General features: G+C 37.2%; 1 protein-coding gene across 2 annotated transcripts in view; it reads left to right on the forward strand.

The window, feature by feature from the left end:
• The first annotated feature begins 6 nt into the window (after positions 1-6).
• EML5 (echinoderm microtubule associated protein like 5) overlaps positions 7-21,814 on the forward strand; it is a 100,457-nt gene continuing 78,649 nt past the window's right edge. Inside the window, exons 1-2 of one of the 2 annotated variants that reach the window (XM_004681636.2) lie at positions 7-251; positions 16,358-16,517. In XM_004681636.2, coding sequence (XP_004681693.1) covers positions 55-251; positions 16,358-16,517 — 357 coding nt within the window. In that variant the 5' untranslated portion in view covers positions 7-54. The remainder of the gene's footprint in view (positions 252-16,357; positions 16,518-21,814) is intronic. The other variant, XM_012724536.1, reaches the window with a different exon arrangement.

The following is a 21,814-nucleotide window of genomic DNA, read 5'->3' on the forward strand; positions in this document are numbered from 1 at the left end:
CGCCGCCTCCCACGGCCGCGGGCCCCAGCGGGAGCGGTGGGTGGGCGCCCCGACATGGCGGCCCGGAGCGCCCCGAGCTGCCACCTGCGGCTCGAGTGGGTGTACGGCTACCGGGGCCACCAGTGCCGCAACAACCTCTACTACACGGCGGCCAAGGAGATCGTGTACTTCGTGGCGGGCGTCGGCGTGGTGTACAGCCCGCGGGAGCACCGGCAGAAGTTCTACCGGGGCCACAGCGACGACATCATCAGGTACGCGGGGCGGGGGCGGGCGGCCCCCCGCGCGGCCCGGGAGTTTGCTCGGCCCGACCTCTGGGTGCGGTGAGTGCGGTGACCGCTCCTGCGGGGAGCCTCGGCTCGGAGAGCGCCCTGCGGCGGGCTGCTTCCCAGCCCGCTGGGTTCACCCCGGGCCAAACCCTTTTCCCATCTTGGTCTTGGGGAGTCCCCCCCCCCCACGGTCAGTGCGTGAGACCCGCGACCTCGGGGCGTTAGGTTTTATGGCTGGGTCCCTTTTCCCTCCGTCCTCAAGATGAAAAGTGCCCCGAAGCAGATTTAGATTGCAGTCTGCGCCTTCTATGCCGTCAGAGATTTCTTATTACACGGATTGTGAAAGTGTCAGGGGGAAAGCCTTTACGTGATTGACAACCCGTGAAAGTGCAGGCAGCCGGGGCCGGTCCTGGGAAGCGCGCCCGGGTGGCATCCCGGAGGGCGCGCGGCTCTTGACTGTAACTAGTTCAGGTTTCACTGCCTGCTGTTAACGGCAGAAGAGAAAACCCGACAACCTTTAGGCAATGCATTGAGCATCAAAATGTGCACCCCTGAAGGCAGTTTGGGGGCAGGTTTTAACTGAAGAAGCTGCTGGAAGCGACTCCCTCTTCATGAATATAGTCCTAAATAAGTTTACGTTTTGTGTTTCTGATTTAAATCACGTTGGTTTGGTTTTGCGTCTTAAAGTTGATGTCAGCGCTTTTGTATATTTCTTTAGTGAGTAATGTATTGGATATGTTATTCTCAATCAGTGTCTCAGCAGAACTTTTGTAGCAAATAAAAAGGTGGAGAAAGTATTCCAAGCTATTAGTTACTGCCCCAAGTACAGCTTTTTGACTCTTGACTCTGGAGAATATATTTTAAAACATTTCGGGAATATGTTTGTAGGCTGCTGGGTTTTTAAACAGAAATTTGTGGATTTGATTACTAAGTTTTATTCCCTTATTTCTGTTCCGCGGCAGTTAAATGGGGATTTCAAATCCAGTATTGTGGTTTGATATTTTGTAGGTAAGAAACTTTGGTACTTAAAATACATAGGTAATAGTTGTTCTGTTTTGCATTTTTGCACTGCTGTGATCTGTTAGAGAGGGAAGGAGACTTAGGATAAATAAAAGGGAGGGCCAGATGTAGTAAAGATAAGGAAAGGAAAAATTGAGATTGTGGAATAGGGAATGAGGTGGTGTTTTGGATTCATTTGGTTTTTGACACACGGCAGTGAAGTTTTTCCAGATTGTTGCTAATACATTACTTTGGAAAGAAAGCTGACAAATTGTCTTAAGTTTTCCTCAAGTTAGGATTCTTTGTGTGATGGATCAAAACTACAAACTACATACCTATTATAATTATACAAATTAGTGATTCAAAGCCCAACAAGCAGTATTTATATTTTCTGTTGCTATTCATTGCAAGAGATTTAGCCCAGCTCTTTTGCCTCCCTCCTCCCCACCCCAATCCTTTCCAGTTTCTTTTCCATTAGCTCTCTCACAGCACAGGAGATACAGTTGCTTCATCTAGTAAAACAGCCTTGCCTGAAGTCCTCACTTTATTAGGTTGAATTCAGTAGTTGGAGTATGTTATGTCCTTTGTTTTTACTCCTTGGCAATTGAGAGTGGTATGATACTAAGGCCTTCCAAAACTAGATATGTTTTATTATATGGGGGTAGTTTATATTTCATTTATTCTTACAGTAGTAATTAGAAACTATATTTTATGCTTGAATTTTTGTGATCATCTTTCCGTGAACTGTAAGGAAAGTAGTGTTTCTGCCTTCTTTTGGTATAATTGCACAACCTTATACACCTACTGCAAATTTCAAAATGATAAATTACTTAAATTTTTGCCATAATGGAATGTATGTTTATGATTTTATGCAAATGATCCAGCTTTAACATAATTTATAACATTGAAAAGGTTTCCTGAAAATTTTCAGTGGGGTGGCAAAATCATACACCATCTTTGAATTGGTGTTACAAATTTAATACTGTACTAAGACTGTACTTTAGAAATCAAAGGGCTCCTGATATTTTTTCAAACAATAATGACAGCATTCTTGCTTGTGAAATAGATAAGGCAAATGTTCAGATTTTTCCACTTATTTTTACCAATTCTAAGTTTGAGGTTTAGGTGTAGAAACTAGTCCAATAAATTTTCTACTGATGCCACAGTGGAAAATGGAATATTTCTAAATGTGGTGCATGGTGGTAAGTGTTACTGTAATGTTAGCAGCATTATCCGCCATCTTGCTTTCTGTATTTGCTTAACACTTAGGTGAAGCCTATTAGTGAAAATGCTTTAATGAAGGCCAAGACTATTCCAGGATGAGCAGGTCGGGTAGGCTTAGGCTTTGTAGAAAAGTACTCCATGGATTGTAAACATTGGGTCATGATCAGTCTACCATTTTGCTGCTCACCTATCACGTTGCTGCCATCTAGAATGCCAGGGCGGTGCTACATGGGATGTCTATCTGTGTTGCTTGTGCTGTCTTAATTCTTATTCTTAATGTCTTATTTCCAGGTATATGTCAATATTTTGCAAACCTGGCTGCTCATGAAAATCATTCAAAGAGCTCTTTGCCAGTTTCTACCCTTTCCTTGAGGTGTCCTCACTGACACACTGCTAGAGTCAGAATCTAGGAATGTGTTATTTCAGAAAGTGTCTCTCTTTGGGAAGTCCATTACCAATCTGTATTCCAAAAAAATGTGTGACTGGAACTCTTAACATCAACAGTCTGAGTACTGGATATAAACTCTTCCAACTTGATGCCAGAATTTTCTTAAGCATTGTGAAATATCTAGAAGCAACCCTTTAAAAAGCATTAAACTACATAAAGATTTAGTAAAATGTCTCAGTGTGTAGTAAGAATTAAGTAAGCTTAACTTTCGCAGACTATGTGATGATTCTATCCAGTAAGGTTTTCTGTCTGGATTATTCTTTTTCAGATATTGTATAATTTAAAGGATATAAATTAAGGGGTGTTTTCAGGGAAAGGTCAGTATTATCTAGAGTAATAGTTCAAGTGTACATTAAATATATTTTATTTAGGGAGAAGCCAAACTTTAAGATTTTCATCATAATGTTTTCCTTTATTATTTTATATTGTCTTGTACTGAATAATTAGACAATATTAAATTTTGTATATAAAGGGAAACATGGAATGACAAATTCTTAGAAACTAGTAAGAACTTATTGTTCTTTCACTTATCAAAGGAATATTTATTGAGTTCCTGCTTTGTACAAGGGTGCCTGCCCTGGGATAATGAGAATTTAACAGTAGTATGTACTGTATGTACACCAGGGAGTGCATTTCTCCTATGATAAGTGCTGGGGACATAACAGTGCCCAGAAGTGTTTCCTGTAGAATATAGCTAAGCTCTGTCTTTGTGGGTCACAAGGAGAATTAGTCACCAGAAGAAATGAGTAAAGGTATAGCATTCTGGAAAGCAGTAACATGCGGTGGTCTAGTGTTAAGAGAAAGTATTTGAGAGTGCTTTGTACCCAACATGGCCGTTCTTTTCCCCTCCCATTCAATCTTGGCAGTTTCGCCTTAACTACTCTTGCCAGCATCACCAGTGACCAGCTCCCACCATAGCTATATCTAGTGGCCAACTCCCTGTTCTTTCCTTTTAAATTTATTATTATCATTTGCTGTTATTGGTCACTCTTATTTTCATAAGATTCTTTCTGGAGTGGCATCTGGACATGTCTTACTGTAGAAATAGGTACTGTTTGGTTTACTTATTCTTATGACAAATATTGAATACCTGTTATTTGCCAGGGAACATTCTCAGCACTAGAGATACAGTGTGGACCAAACATAAAATTCCCAGTCTTCATGGAACTTATATCTACTGGGAGGAGACACAGAATAAGTATGGTAGATTTTATTGTTTGGTATATAGCACACATACTTACATGCCATGTCTCTTAACATATACTGTATAATGTATACATACACATATACTATATAAATAACTTGTGTGTATGCATATGTAGTAAATAGGACTAAGGACAAAAGTTTCAGCAAGAGTTAGTGACTAAGAGAGACTTTAGCTAAGATAAGATGGCCAGAAGACCTCATTGTAAAATATAAAGTGGCAGTTGACACTTAAAGTGTGGAAATGTGCCGCGTGGATATTTGAGGGAAGGGCATTTCAGACAAGTGGACCGAAGTAGAATATCTAGTGTGTTTGAGGAACAGAGAGCTTATGTGGCCAGAGAGCAGTGAGAGTTTGGGTGAAAGTAAGAAATGTGGTTCTGATGCAGCACTGGCGCTGGGGCAGACTGTGAAGGGCCTGAAGCTACTGAGAGGATCTCAGCTTCCCATCTGAGTGGATTGGACATTATTGGAACAGTGTAATCAAATTAGTGACACAGTTTGACTTAATGATCTAACAAGGTCACTCTGGCTCCAGTGTTGAGAAAAAAAGACTGGCAGGATGGAAACAGACCACTCACAATAATCAAGTCAAAAATGTTGGTGACGTAGACCAGACTGCTAATGGTGGAAATAGTAAGAAAGGGTCAGATGTAGTTTGAAGATAGAGGCAGTATGATTTTACTGATCAGTATAAATTGTGACAGAAAGCAAAGGTCAGCAGCGATTTCACTTTGGGGTCAGAATGGAGCTCACAGTTACTAAATGGGGAAAAACTGGGGGAAAGCAAGTTTTCTGTTTTGATGGCTACTAACTAAATTTCAGAATCACATGAGGATGTAAATTAGCAGTCGGACAATGTGTGTTATTCAGGGAAGCAGCCTGAACTGGAAAATATTTGGGAGTTATCAACATACATGTGGTTTCTAAAGCCATGAGCCAGGATGAGATCAAGATGAACAAGTATAGATAAATTATCTTAAAAAAATGCATTTCTGTGGCACTCTGACATTTAAATGTAGGGATGAAAAGGAACTGGCAAAAATGTAGCCAGAGAGGCAGGAGGGAACCCAAGGAAGTATAGGGTCACAACAATCAAGTGAGAAAGAGTTTTTCAGGAATCAGGAGGTGATCAGCGATGTCAAGCAAGGTCAAGGGTGCTTCACCTTTGGGGCTGTGTTAGTTATTTTGCAACAGTCACGTTGTAATCAGGAGACTTCAGGGGACTGTGTGTGTCCAGGGGAATTGAAGAGTAGAAAGAAGTCAAATGAGTCACATCATTATTAGTGTACTTATTAGTGGCTACTTTCAGAATTTCATCCAATATCTTTTAGTGTGCTTGGTTTTTAAAAATGACACTGGCAGCTCTCTAGATCTTTGCTATTGAAAGTTATGGTTCTGAGACCAGCAACTCCAGCACCACCTGGGAATCCTACTAGAAATACACATCTCAACTCTCAGCCCAGACCTACTGAATTACCCTCTGCTTTTTAATAGGGTTCTCAGGTAATTTGTGAGCACATTAAAATTGAAAAGCACACTCCAGATCAGTGGTTTTCAAAATATGTTCCTTTAGCCAGTGGCATTAAAGCAACCTGTAAACATGTTAGAAATACAAATTCTCAGACTTCACCCCTCTAGATATGGGGCTCGACAATCCATTTTAATCACTTCCAGGTCATATTGACGCAGACTAAAGTTTGAGGATGACTGCTCCAGATTCTGAATTCTCAGCCCAGCTGCTTATTGGAACCACTTGGCTAGTTAGAATGTTAAAAACAAAGCCAATGTAATAAAACCACCAATGGCTGAGTCTCATCCCTGACACTCAGATTTAATTTGCTTAGGGTATATCTCAGGTATATTGTCTTTGTTGTTGTTCGCGTCTACTTTTAATTTCTAAACTTCCAAGATGATTCTAATATGTAGCCAGGGTTGAAGAACATGGCTCTGGAGATAGTAGTAATCCATATTTAGCAGGTGAGCTAGGACATGAACCTGAAAAAAAACTCAGGGCTTAGCCATATTTACCCATTTACAATTATGCATTATATAACAATGTGAATAATTTGGCAAGTGTGGAGACCCCTTTAAAAACTTTGGATCACTTATCTGAAGCCTCCCTATGTAGGATATCCTGTTTGGAGATTTATTACCAAAAATGTAGTCCTTACTGTGGTTTTCTGTTGATGAATCTGTTCAGTATCATTAGAGACTGAAAACACTAGAACAATACTCATTGGGGATTTAGAAGATTCACCTAAATGGGCAAAGTGATGTGTGTCCTATATGGTATAGGATAAGGTGGAACCCAGTGCCCCAGGAGGTGATCATGTTGCAGGGGAAGGATGTCTAAACTCCACAAATGGGTTTTATGGACCCTACCCCCTCCCCAGACCAGAGCAATCCAATACACCAAGGACTGCAAACCCCAGAATGTCATCACCACTGAAGGGAGGATGTTGGGACCTGAGGGTGGAGTTAGGCAGCCAGGCGTGGTCACAACCAGACAGGTGGGCCTTGAGGGTGCTTGATTTTTCGCCAGCTCTCAGTATGCTGTTGGGTCCCAGCTCAGTGGAACAGGTAGGACACATTACCAATTTATCTCTCTCTCTTTCTCCCTGAGTTATTCTTCATTTCCCTTTTTTGAAAATAACCCCTTTACTAACCTTTTTGTATGTGCCTGCAGTTAGTCTCATAATAAATAAGTCTTTTTTTAAGCTTAAGGTTAAAGAATGAGAGCCCACAGTCAGGCCAACCCATTTCACATTGGGGTTGTCCTGTAACAATTCAACAGGCTCATGGCACAGTTGCAGGAATTGGATCCTGGCTGAAGGATTTAGACCATGAAAAAAATCAAGATTTACCATTAATAAATTTCTGGTTGTCTGTTCTGACTGCCCAAATCTATGGTCAGAAATATCCACTATGCTAATAATTTGGGGGCTGTATAAATGCTCATTGAAGGCAGATTACCCAGTCTATGAAATTCTAAAGTGGATGTATTACCTTGGACAACTGAAATAGAACCTGAGGTTCATGTTTAGTCAAGGCAGGGTAGCCAGGATGTGTTTCATAGGGCTTATAGACTACATGTTGCCACTAATCAAATATGCTGCCAACAACAACTGGCAGGCTTCTCTTTAAGGCAAGCAGGTGTTCTCCATTTTGTTTCTTTTTTAAAGATTTATTTGTTTATGCAACAAGTACTGGGGTACAGGCCAGAGATGCAGCGGTGAGAGGATTCTCCAGGAACAGAGTTGGGAGCAGAGCAGGCAGATATACTGAAATATATCTGCTGAGGGGACAGGAGAGGTCTGCTGCACCATGTGGGTCAGCTCCCTAGCCAGGGATCAAACTCAGTGTTGCAGTGGCTACGGATAGCTTCATAGTGCTGTGCTTTAACTCATTGCGCTACTAGGGAGGGCCCACTCCCCATCTGTTTTCAGTATGAATTAGTGTTCTGAGGCAGAATAGGACTAGCAAGGGATAACATCTAGCCAATACCTTGACTACAATAGTTCTTATTTTAATTGTAGGGTGGCACATGGTGTTATCATATTGGCCACGGGCAACTAGAACTGGTACAGAAGCTTTAATCAGTTCTATATTTTGTGTCTACAATATCACCCTTAAATGTTCAGTAGAATTTAACCAGTGAACCCATCTGGTCCTGGTGCTCTCTATTTTGGAAGGTTACTATTTTTTTTTATCTGACTCCACAGAAATGTTTGTTTACCCTTGTAATAAAATAAATATTCAGAAATTTAAGCTATTATAAACAATGGTAAACAAGAAAAGATAGTTCTTCTCTATGTGTATCTATACACATATATGTGCATAGATAGATAGATAGATATTCACACATCAACACACAGAGAAGAAACGAAGGAAATAGGAGGATCACATTATGAGACTAATACAGAAACTATTTGGAAAAATCTACCAATAGAGGCTAAAATTAATGAATAAAAGTTTGAAAATGGGATTTGCATAGTCTCAAAGAATCTCCCCTAAAATAAAAGTTACAAACAGGAACTTTATAAACAGTGGAGAAGTTTGGCAGATAATTTAGTCAAGGGTTTGTGGTAAAACCTTATCTGTATACATAGTTACATTTTAAACCCTTTACTGTAATGCAATGACGTGCACAAATAGAATTTTCATGGTATATTTATCAAAGTACTTAACCTGACTCCAGTCATGAGAAAACATCTAGTAAATCCAAATTGAAAGATATTTTTCAAAATAACTTGTTAGTGCTCTTTGGAGGGGTATGTACAGTCAGAGAGACAAGGACAGGCGAAGGGAATGTTATAGACTAGAAGTTGCTAATGAGAAATAACAGATATAACTAAATGCAGCCAGAGTCCTGAGTAGGATCCTGGAACAGAAAGGATATTACCAGGAAAAGTGGTGAATATTTAATAAGGTCTATGGTTTAGTTAATGATACTATATTAATGGTAATTTCTTTTTCCTGATCACTGTTCTGTGACCTAAGATGTTTATATTAGGGAGATGCAATGGGTGGTATAAAAGAAGGGTTTGTACTATTTTTTAAACTTTTTGTAAGTCTAAAATTAGTTCAAAATAAATTTTGTTTAAAAAGTTTAAATTAAGAACAATGATGTAAAACATACAATTAAATAAAGGTAAATTAAGACACTGAAAAGATAGTTCAAAATGTGGGAAACATATTTAGAAAATACTTCTTTGAAATAAGAATCATTAAAAAGAATTGTAGCCAGACTATCTCAAGAACTCCTGCAATATAACAGTGACACCACCCAACCACTTAAAAAAGAGCCAAACTGCTTCTTGCCCAGAGGCAGACCTAGTTCCGGGACTGAGGACAACGTGCAAGGCCCAGACTCAGTCACAGTGCATTGATGAAGGAGCCCTTGAAGATGGAGGGTCTGATGAAATTTGTGGAGAGCAAGGGTTTTAAGAAGGGGATCTCATAAAGCAATGTTTTGATGTCCCCAACTTACTTCAGGCTGCGTATGGTCAGAACAGGTAATAAAGATTTTGAGAATTAAACTACATTCATCCAGGTTTCAAATTGGCCTCTGTGGAATGTACATGTGAGAGTCTGCAAAGGCTTCAGAAATTAAACTGGCATTGGAGCCACAGATGGAGGGTTTTGATAGGTGCTCTGAACCTAACTGGATTAATCAGGAGCTAAACCAAGCAAACAAATCAAAATTCTCTAGATTTTACTCTGACGTTGAGTTTACAAAATAATATTCAAAGTGTCCAAGATATAAACCAAAATTATAAGGAATTAGTCATTAGCTCCAAGGTTATCTAGAGATGAAAGTTATCAAAGAATTTAGAACTGTTGTTATAATGTATGCCATGAATTAAAGGGGAATGCTCTAAAAATAAATGTTAGAAGTTCACAGAAAAAAAAAAGCTGTAGAAATGGAATATTTCAACCTCTATATCTGAGTCTGTATGGTATCCAAATTACACCTCCTTCCCAAAGATATCCACTGTCTAATTCCTGGCATTTATAGGTTGTTACATGACACAAGTGACTTTGAAGATGTAAGTAAGGACCTTGAGACATGGTGAATCTCCTGGATTATCCAGATGGGCCCAGTTTAGTCATGAGTCCTTAAAAACAGAAGTTCCTCTAGCTTGGGATATAGCAGAAGTCAAGGAGAACGCGATATGCTGTTAATAGTGTGAAGAAAGAGGCAACCAAAGTAATGAAAAATGTTGGTGGCTGTAGGGAGAACAGTTCCCAGGTGACAGCCAGCAGGAAAACAAAAGCCGCAGTCCCTTTACTACAAAAAAACTGAATTTAGCTGACTTTCTGAATGAGCTCGGAAGGGATTCAGCCTCAGAGTTCAGGAAGGAATGAAGCTGTGTTGATGCTTTGATTTTGGTCTTGTGAGGCTCTAAGCAGAGGACCCAACCTAGCCTCACTAACTGAATTTCTGTCTGTACTACAGAGAAAATAAATTTGTGTTGTTTTAAGATACAAATTTGGCACAGCAGCATAGAAAACTAATAAACACTGGGATATATTTTTACAAATATATTAATTTGCAGACTAGTAAGTTAGACACTATTTCTTGAATGTTGACAACAGCATGAAATTCCAGGGTCAGACAAAGAACTTACTGGTCTAGAATAATAATCATCATACAGTCATAATAACAGAAAACACATTCTTTTCAAATAATCTTTGGAACATTTATCAATAGAAGTTATACATAGTCAATAATATAAGCCTCCAAATGGAAAGAACTGAATTCATTTAAAATATATTCTTTCTAATGATTCATATCAAAAAGACCAGCAAGTATTAGCAAGGGTGTGTACAAAAAGGAAACTCGTACACTGTCAGCAGGAATGTAGACTGGGCCAGCCCTATAGCGAATAGTAAAATAGATCTACCAAAATGGTCCAGCAACTCCTCTCCTGGGTGGAATTTACCTGAAACAGACAAAAACTAGTATAAAGGATTATATTCATGCCTGTGTTCATTGCAGCATGGCTTACAGTAGTCTCATTACAGAAACAAGTAAATGTCTAATAATAAATGGATTAAAAGGATGCGGTATATACACACAATGGTCTACTACTCAGCTATCTAAAAAGATGAAATCTTGCTTTTGCAACTGCCTGGGTGGAACTGGAGAGGATTCTGCTAAATAAGTCAGAATGAGAAAAATATATAGCAGATGATATCACTCATGTGGAATATTAAGAAACAAAGCCAAGGAACAAATAAAATAAAAAAAAAAACAAACTTGACTGTAGAATTGAGGTTGCTGGGGAGGCAGGTTTGGGGGAGTAGAGAGCAAAGGGAAGAGAGGACCCCATGGACCATGATGGAGGATTATGGCCGCTTTGGTGGTGATTGTGGTGTAGTAACACACATCTGAAGAGGTATGACCTATACTTCTGATATTCAGTGTTGTAAACCATTGCCTCAATAACTACAAAAGTGTATTTAAAAATAAATATTTTTTTAACAATGATCTAAACATAAAATCATTAATGCAGAAGACAAAAGAATCAAAATATTTTGATCTACAAGAAAATGAAATACAACATTAAAATTTGTAACATTCAACTAAAGCCTTGAAGGGACACTTATATATATAACATATTTATAGTTAAAACGATCTCAGCTCAATAAATCTAAGATTTCACTTTAAGAACTAGAAAAAGAGTGGTCTAAACCCAAAAGCAGAGAAATAAAGAGAAGAAATTAATAAAAACAGCAAATGGGGGAAATCAAACCAAAATCTAATCTGTTGAAAGATCAATTTAATTGATAAATTTCTAACTAGACTGACTAAGAACACAATGGAGAAGACAAAAATGACCAGTATTAATCAGGATGTCACTGTAGACTGAGAGACCTTAAAAGGAAGATAATAAGGAAATACTAGGAATAACTAGGATTCATATTATATATTGCAACCCTTATAAGTCTGTTTTCTTTCATTTAATCTATCTTCAAATTTTGTCCAGTAGTAGCATGTATCACTATATCTTCATTATTTTTTATAGCCAAATAATATTCCCTTGTATGAATGTTCACATTTTATTTTTCTAATTCTTAGTAGAGGAACATTTTTGGATATTATACTGGTATGAATGCATATTACTTCTTTGTGTGGACATATTTTCACTTTTTTTTAACAACTTTTAGGTATAGACTTGATAGATCTATGGCAATTTTATGTATAGCTTTTTAAATAACTGCCAAACTGTTTTCCAAGGTGGGTGTATCATTTCACATTTACACAAATAGTATATGAGGGTTTGATTTCTCCACATCCATACCAATACTTGATTTTGATACTTGATACCACATATGTATAGTGAGATAATACTGTTTTTTTTTGATTCTAGAAGTGATATATCATTGCGGTTTTGACTTGCATTTCCCTGCTGGCTAGTGATGTTGAGTATCTTTTCATGTGCCTTTTCTTTTATTTTCCTTGAAGAGATCTTTTTTCAAATATTTTTTCCATTAAAAAAGGGTGGTGGGACCCTACCTGGTGGCACAATGGGTAAGGATGCAGCACTGCAAGCTAGTCGCAGCTGCTTTAGTATGAGTTCGATCCCCAGTCCCAGAGGCGATCCACACCACGCAGCAGAACTCTCCTGGCCTGCCTGCTGCTCCCCTCAGCAGTGTACTTCATCAGGTCAGTCGGCCTGTTCTGCTCCCCACTCTGTCTCTGGTGAACCCTCTCACTGCCCCTGCACCTCTGGCTTATACCCCAGTCTGTATGCATAAATAAATAAATCTTTAAAAAAAAAAAAAAAAGGATCAGGTCCAGCTGTGGTTTTAGTTGTGTTGAAAGAATTCTTTATAAATTCTGAATACAACCCTTACCAGATATATGCTCTATAAGTATTTTCTCACAGTCTGTGGGGTATATTTTCATGTTCTTGATGGTTATCCATTAAAGGACAAATGTTTTTAATTTTGCTGTTTTATTTTGTCCATTTTTTCTTTTGCCACTTCTGATGGTGTCATACCTAGTAAATCATTGCTTTATCCAAGATCAGTAAAATGTGTGCCTGTTTTCTTCTAAGAGTTTAAAATTTTTAGTTAGTGGCATTTTGAATTGATTTTTTTAAGATTAGCTTTATTGAGGTGTAGTTTGCATTGTTAAGTGTACATTTTGATGATGTGTTTGGCATATATAATTGTGTAATTACCATTAATCAATATAGAGTCTATTTCTTGAACCTTAAATGGTTCCCTCATGTACCTTTGCTATTCAGCCTCTTTGCCTACTACTGGTAACCAATGATCTGATGTTTTTAAATTGCATTATTTTTATTGAGTGTTCAGTATTAATATTCAGCCCAAATATGATCTAGAGTTACCGGTTCACAGTTCTCACCATACCACATCCCTCACTAACACAGTCATAGGACTCCCCCAAAGACCATGGTGTCCTCTCTAGACTTTTCTCTCCTCACCTCCATTATGATAGCCTTAGTTCTGCAGTCAGACTCCTAGAATTGGTTTTGCCTGTTGCTTTGTTTTGTTCTATATTCTACATAAGAGTGAAATTATTTGATATTTGTCTTTCTCCTTAGTTATTCCACTTAGCAGAATCCCCTCTGGTTCTATCTACATCATTACAATTGACAGTGTCACCTTTTTTTTAACAGTCAGGTATTCCATTGCGTATATCTACACTATATCTTTTTTTTTTTTAAGATTTATTTATGCATACAGAAATGGGGTACAGGGGCAGCAAGAGGATTCACCAGGGTCAGAGTGGGGAGCAGAACAGGCAGATCAGCCATGTATATTGCTGAGGGGAGCAGCAGGTGAGACAAGAGAGGTCTGCTGCACTATGTGGATCACTTCTGGGGCAGGGATCGAACTCATACTGAAGTGGCCACGGGTTGGCTTAGCTCACAGTTTAGCGCTCCAACCTGCTGTGCCACCAGGGAGGACCCTGCACCATATCTTATTAATCCATTCACCTGTCCTTGGACACTTAGCTTGTTCCCATAACTTGGCTATATTAAATCATGCTGAGTAAATATAGACACACACATATTGGTTCAAGTAGTGTTTCTGCATTCTTTGGGTAGATACTAGGAGTGGAATTGCTGAGTTATATATTGATCTTTTTTCTTTAATATTTTGAGAAGCCCCCATACTGTTTTCCATAGAAAGCTGAAGCAGTCTATATTCACACCAACAGTGTACAACAAGGATTCCTTTTGGTCCACACCCTCACCAACACTTGTTATATTTGATACATATAAATTGATTTCACTTTTGGTGTGATGTATAGGTCCAAGTTCATTCTTTTGCAGGTTAATAGTCTGATATGTCAGCATCATCTCTAGAAAAAATTGTTCTTCCCTTGTTAAATTGTTTTGGCATCACCCTTTTGAAAGTCATTTCACCATAATTGTATTTATTTCTGCACTGTCAACTCTGTTCCATGGTCAGCATTTCTATCCTTGCACCAGTACCACACTGTCTTGATTATCATACTGCAGTTTTGTAATAAGCTAGTAAGCTTTGAAATTCGAAAACATGAGTCTTCCAATTTTTTGTCCAAGATTGTTTTAGCTCTTCTGAATTGTAGAATCAGCCTGTAGAATGGCAACAAGTATTTTAAAAGGATTGTGTTGATGCTGTAGATCAATTTTAGGAAGTAATGCTATCTTCACAATATTGCAAACCCAGAACATGAGATCCATTTATTTAGAACTTTTAAAGATGTGTTGTTCTTTATTTTCTTTTGATCATATCTTGCAGCTTTACTGCCCTCATTTATTAGCTCTACTTGGGATTTCTTTGGTTGTTTTATATAATATTATGACATCTGCAAATACATCTTCTTCCTTTTGTTTCTTTTTCTTGCCTAATTGTCTGGGCAAGAACACCTGGTACCATGTTAAGTGGACGTGGCAATAGCTGGCATCCTTGTTTTGTTCCTACACTTAGAAGAAAAATTTCAAGCTTTAATGATGAAATGTGTGAGAGTTGTGAATGTTCATCAGTGCCCTTTATCAGGTTGAGAAAATGCCCGTTAATTCCTAACTCATTTTCCCCCCAAAGATTTATTTATTTATTCATCTACAACTGGGGTACAGGCCAGAGGTGAAGGGGCAGTGAAAGGAGTGGGGAGAGACAGAATAGGGAACAAGACAGGCAGATTTGATGAAATACACTGCTGAGGGGAGCAGTGGGTGGGTCAAAGGATGTCTGCTGTGCCATGTGGGTCACTTCCTGGGCTGGGGATTAAACTTGCACTGAGGCAGCTGTAGCTCACTTGCAGTGCTGCACCTTAACCTGCTGCACTGCCAGCAAGGGCCCCTCATGTGTTTTTATCTTGCACAGCGTTGGATTTTTGTCAAATGCCTTTTCTGCATTTCTCTATCTGTGGTTGTCAAGATGAGTATGTGTGGAGAATTTTCATCCTTTACTAATATTACATCGGTTCACATATTGAAGCACCCTACCATTCCCACTTATCTCCCTCCCCACCACATGCTACTCATTCAGTATTCCCTACTTTGAAGAATACCAATTCAAGACATCCAGATGCCACACCAGAAATGCAAGAGTTGTCTTAGACTCCTCCCTCTTCTTCCTACATAGAATGAATTCAATATGTTTTAATTCCTTCCTAACTTATATCTCTCAGTTCATCTTCTACCATGATGGAATGGTGAATCCCAGCGGTGAATTTGGCAATCCAAACCTACTGTAGAAAAATTTATCAAGGAGAATTACTCACCTGCTGTTATACAAAACGATTACCAACTGTTAGGTTTTTGTCTTATCTTTAAATATTCATAAATATTTTCTGTGAATTATGGGTGACTTCCTTAAAATGGGATTTATAATTTAGTGTTAACGTTTTTATAGGAGTATTATTAAATGCTATTTGGGAACACTAAAAGTTGGTTCTGCTTTATCCAATGAAAGAGTAAAATGAGCCAGAGGGCTTAAAACTAGATGAATCCAAGTTAAGAGTGGCATGTAGTAGGGTTATTACAAATTTGTTGCTGTGGTTCAGTTGATACTTTAAGAGAATTCTTTTCTTGAGTTCACATATAATAACATATTATGGGAATTATGAAGCTTGTCATTAACTATGACATATATTATTGAAGTAGTAATAATACACCATGGATTTTTATAGAAGTTATTTTGAATTCAAGTTATTTTAAATGGATAAAGTAATTTTCATATTGATGTATATACACTTTACATATATTAAGTCTTTTTTACTACATTATATGTATTTTACATCTTTTTCATTTTGTACATATTTTTATCTCATTTGTAATCCCCTTGGACTTTCCACCACCACTTCCCCTATATGCCATCACCATAGTCTCATGTGCTCTTTCCACCCCAGTTTTGATCCTATTCCCTTCTCCTCCTCTGTAGAATGTCACTGGTTTATTTAGTTGATGTTCATTTTTACTTTATTACAATCCCCCCCCCCAATCTTTTACACTCTTGCTATAAGTGAAATCATTCGTTATTTTCCTTTTTGGCTTATTAAGCATGAGCCCTTTCAGCTCCATCCATGTTGCCACCAATGGCATGAGTTTATCTTTTTGATTGCTGCGTTCCATCGTGTATATGTACCACATCTTCTTGGTCCAGTTATCTATTTTTGAGCAGTTGTTATGCCAAGTCTTTTTAAAGTTCTAGAAACAATTTTTAAGTCTGTTTATTTATTTTACAGCCTTGCTTTGCATCCTGAACGAGTACTGGTAGCAACGGGACAAGTTGGGAAAGAGCCTTATATCTGTGTTTGGGATTCATACACTGTACAAACCATATCAGTTCTAAAGGATGTTCATACACATGGTATAGCTTGCTTAGCATTTGACCTAGATGGACAGGTATGTATTACTTTTTTGTCTTAAACTGTGGTTTAAAAATGTGTACTGTAGGGAGTGATGATTATCTATGCATGTTCAATTGAAAAACTATGAAAAGCAATTTGCTTGATCAATGTTAAAGTAGAGGTGGATGGATGATGTATATATGTCATATGTGTGGGGGTGGGGTGTATACATGAGAAAAAACAAGGACAAAAAGTTTTTATCTCATTGTATCAAAAGCTTTTCAGTTGAATTAATTACTAGTATGAAAGCCAAAGAGATTCAAATTCAGTGTAATAGTACCTGGTTGCTCTAGAAATTTTTATGTTTTACTCTTTTGCAGATAATATATGGTGGTGATAGGACAAATCTGAATTGTGCACATTTTAATTTTTAGTTACTTTAAAGGGTTCTATTAAAATTATATTTATTATTGAAAAGGTGATAGTTCCTATAATAAGAACTATTTTATGTAAATTCAAAGCCAAAATAAGGGGTATAATTCTTGCCACTTATTTGTCAATTCCAAAATTATCTTACAATATTTTAAAAAGTTTTAGGTTAAGACTAGACTTAAAGTCATTTTATTTATTTGCTAGTTATTTGCCTTTCAATTCATAAAATTCTTGTAAATCTATATTTTACAGAAACATTACAGTATGTTCTGTTTCTTTGAAAAAGATAGCAGGTAGCTATTTTATTTATAACTGAGGGATACATACATAGCATAAATTATATGTCATAAATTATAATATGTATACTATATGTAATATATTTACATTTTATGACTTACATAAAATATATGATTATGGAAAGGAATCTATGAAAACTAGAACCACATATTTGAGACTAACGTGCTTCTAGGTTTAATACAGTGTTGCAGTCAGTGATTGGCAATTGCAGAACCTTAATTTGTCCCTTAATGTTCTCATATCACAATTCCATTTTCTTTTTTTGAAAGGATAAAGATAATATTCTTTATCTACTACACAGAGATTAGATTTTATGATACTTACAAACTTTTAAAAAAAATTTGCAAAAGGGCATTATGAAATCCTGTATGTTTTAATTACAAGTGTCTGTATACTTAAAATATAGATGCTTTCTTCTTTATTTTAAAATTTCCCTTTCTGGATGTAATACATTACATTGCTAAGGTACTTCTCTTATATATATCTTCTATATACTCCAAGAGAAATCATGCCCAAACTAGCCTGATCAGTTGTAAGTCTTTCATTTTGCTTATGTTAAGTAACTTAAAGGAAAATTCTTGGATACATGTATTTTATTATCACAAATTTTCATAATAATGTGTTACTTAAAAGTTAAACTTATGAAAACAAAATACCTTAAAAGTTACTATCTACATACTAAGTGCCCGGTTTTATTATCTCATTTAATCCTCAAAACAGCCCTATGAAATAGATACTCTTATTATCTCTATTTTACAGATAAAGAAACTGAGACTTAGAGAGGTTAAATAACTTGCCCCAGGTTACACAGCTAGTAACTGGAGCCAGAGCTGGAGCCCAGGTCAGTCACACGCCGAATCCACGCCGAATCCTCCACTGCCTCCCAAACATGGGACTTAGGAGGTGTTCATTTATATTTCAGAAGGAATTTATCCATCTTAAGAATATTTAAAGTTTATAAGGAACTATTATCAATTGAAGATTTAAAAGAGTATCTCTGAAATTGTTATGAGAAAATGCTTCAGTTTAAAAATTTGATAACATAGCTTTCTATTCACTCACTAATTAATACCTATGAACTGTTTGAGATTCCAGTTAGATGTGGAACTATAAAAGATCAATTAAGTTTTATCAGATGAATGAGTTTCCCGTTTATAGTAGTGCTAGATGTTCTTTTCCCAGAGGCTTTCTACTAAAGGGATTAAATAGCCATGCTAACACTGCAGGGCTGCTTTTTGAATGTAATGAGGGCCTGACAAGCTATTCTATAAACCCACATCAAATATAAACTGAAATGTCATAGTAAATGGAAGAAGGTGGTAGGAGGAGGGGAAATTTGATTGAATTTTATCTTTGTCTTGAAAACATGACCATAACTTATAAAGCTTATAAAACACATTTCTCATATTTAACAAAATCTAACTCTGCTAATTTATAGAATGAACTAAGAATAAAGTGTTATTATTCTAAACTAATTTTGTCAATTCTATTCTGGTATAAAATAAATTGCTTCAGTTTATCTTGAACTTTTAGCACATAATTGTACAGAAGCTCATTTTCACAAAATTATTAGAGGAATTCACTGTTTTTTCCAAGGACCTTTTGTAATTTTTGGTTATCTGTCTAGATCTCAAGTGACTCTAGTACATTTAAGTAGCCCTAGCTTCTCCCCTCAATGCTAGATACCACCCCCTTGGATGTCATATAGATACACCATACACTACACATTTCAAACTTAATTCCTTTTTCCTACTTTATCAAAACAAACAAAAAATACCGAGCTTTCTCCTGGTTTTGGACCTACATCTCCAGTCACATCTGTCATTTCCAGGTACGCATGCCTCCCCTCAAGTCACTTGGATTTACTAGCTCTGTCCTGAGAGCACCATGGTCTATGTTGGTGCCCTTTGATCTGAAATGTGCTTCCTCTTACTCTTCTAGCTTTCTCTAACTTTCTGTCTTTCAAGGTATGGTTCAAATACTATTTTTACTGGAAAATTTTCTTCCTTGTCATTTACCAAGTCCTCAAGTATGAGCAAAGATAAAGTAAAAACTGCTAGCAATCTAGAAGAGGGAGATAGTATTTGATTGGCTATTTCTACCTTTTTCTTTGCTTTTGCTTAACTTGTTAGGAAGTATGCCCAGAGGAAGTGCTCCTGGGGTCTCATGTGTCTGCTCCTCAGAGCTAGATTACTTGGAGGGTCTTTGGGGTAAAACATGGAGTAGTAAGACTTTTGGCTGGTTGTGATCTGCTATGTGTAGGGTAAGCTGAGTCAGGGAAGAGCTATATTAGAAAGGATATGCATCTTCACTTTATGCTTGTGAAATTTTAATCCCTGCACGGTTTATAAGGATTATAGGGGAACATCTTTGTTTTAGCTAGGCATTTGTGATAGCCTTTAGTTCACAAATATTGAAGGATCAGAAGGGTCAAATCAACCTCTTGTTCCCGTAGTCTTTCTGCTAGTGTATTTGATGGAAAACCATAACAAACTAGCTTCTCTCTCTCTTTCTATGTGCACTTTGACTTCCATATTTGGGAGCTTAACTAGTAATTCTACTTTGCAGAAGTTGTTTCTAAGTGGGTAATACATGGCATTGCTCATTCAGACAGGTAGAGGACACGGATTCCTAAAGCTAAGTATGGTTATGGTGGAACTAACAATGATGTTGCCAAGCATGTATCAGTATTGCATTAACCATATTCTCTTCTAACACCGTCATATATGTTCATATGTTAATTCTCATATTAACTCTATGAGGTACTTCCACTATCCCCACTTAAGAGGTGAGGAAACTAAGGTACAGGGAAGTTAGATAACTGCCCAAGTCATCCAGTTGGTGAGAGGTGGAGCCAGAGTTCAGGCCTAGGTAAGCGGGTCCCGAATCTATGCGGTAAACTGGAGTCAGCTGATAAGTAAATATTTTCAAATTTGTGGGCCATGTGGTCCATGTTGTAACAACTCAGCTCGACCTTGTTGTACGTAAGCAGTGGTACACGAGGCCTGTGAGAGAATGGGTAGACCCGTGCTCCAGTAAAGCTTGACTCTGAAAACAAAACACAGGCAGCATTTGATGTGTCATTTGCTGACCCCTACTTCTGTGTGTGCTGTAGGTTGATCCCTCTTGTGATTTCTTCATTGAAAACTCTAGTTACTTGTAAGTGTATTGTTAACTTCCAAGTGTTTGAAAGATTTTGTTTATAACCTTCTGTTATTCTGATTAAATTCTGGTTTTGTCAGAGAACATATTCTAATTTTTAAAAAAGTTTAGGCTTATTTTTGAGTTTCAAAATGTTGTAACCTTCATGATGTTTCATAGGCACTTGGAAAGGAAGTGAGGAAAAAAATATGTATCCTGCTATTTCCTTTCTCTCCTGTTTATTGTGCTGTTGTTACCATTACTTTTGCAAACCCCGTAATAACTTATTTTTGTCTTAACCAGTTAGTTTTAAAAGAAATTTAAAAACAAATCTCTATTTGGCATCATTTCCTTCTTCCTGAAGAAATTGTCGTATATTGTAGTGCAGATTGTCTGATGATGAACTTTCTCACCTTCTGTTTACTTGAAAAATTTTATTTTGACCCAGTTTGCACAAGACATGTTTGCTATATAAACAACTCTTTGTGGATTTTCCCCCTCCCCACCCACCTCCAAGTGCTTTAAAAACTTTATTCATTGTCTTCTGACTTAGATAGTTTCAAGTGAGAGACCTGGAATAATTTTTTAATTTTGTTCCTTCATACTAAAGCTGTCCTTTTCTTGTTTGACTTCTTATAAGATTTTTCTCTTTTAAGCATTGGCTATATCCTTGGAAATCTTTGAACATTTTACTTTAAGAATTAATGCCCTAAACTAAATCATACCTGTGATTACTGGTTCACTGATTTTTCTGCTGGTTATGGGCCACACTTATTTTTCTTTTTAAATTGAATGCTGGACATAGTATATATTACTTTCTGAATGCTAGTTTTGTTATGTTCCTTGAAAATATTTTGGGCATTGTTCTGGAAGATAGTTCCTTGTGACTGGAAAAAAATTGTGCTTTCTAATTTGGGGGTGGGGAAGAGGACTGAACTAGAGTAGCTTTTTGTCCAGGATGACTGATTTAACCTCGCTGCTAAAGTGTAACTTCTTGGGATGCCCACTAAATACTTAATGATTCAAAGAGATCTCTCTACTACTGGGGATTTGTAACCCTAATCTCTTCTGATCTCTGGGAATTGTTTGGTTTTAGGCCCCACTAATAGTTCTTTTATCAGAATTTGTTTTGGGGGTGACTTCATTAATTTCATGCTGTGTTTGTAAAGATGTTCTGGAGCTCTTTCTTTGATATGGGTATCTTGGCCTGAACCTCTGGCTCCATTTAAAATTCTAGTTACCCTCCAAAGGTAAGATACAAATCTCTTTAATTTTTATTTAAAATTTTGGCCATGTGTGCTAATTTTAAGAAATAATTATTTTACCAATACTTGTGAAGACACTGGGAACCTTAATTGATTTAATTTTTAAATCATTCTTTACTAACTCCTTTAGGTAAAACATACCTTAACTTTGGATTTTTTAAAGATGGTTAGCATTTATTGAGCATAAATTCTTTTTAATTTAAAAAATTTTATATAT

The sequence above is a fragment of the Condylura cristata genome, unplaced genomic scaffold (genome assembly GCF_000260355.1).
Source record: "Condylura cristata isolate star-nosed mole 26May11 unplaced genomic scaffold, ConCri1.0 scaffold00013, whole genome shotgun sequence".
Lineage (NCBI taxonomy): Eukaryota > Metazoa > Chordata > Mammalia > Eulipotyphla > Talpidae > Condylura > Condylura cristata.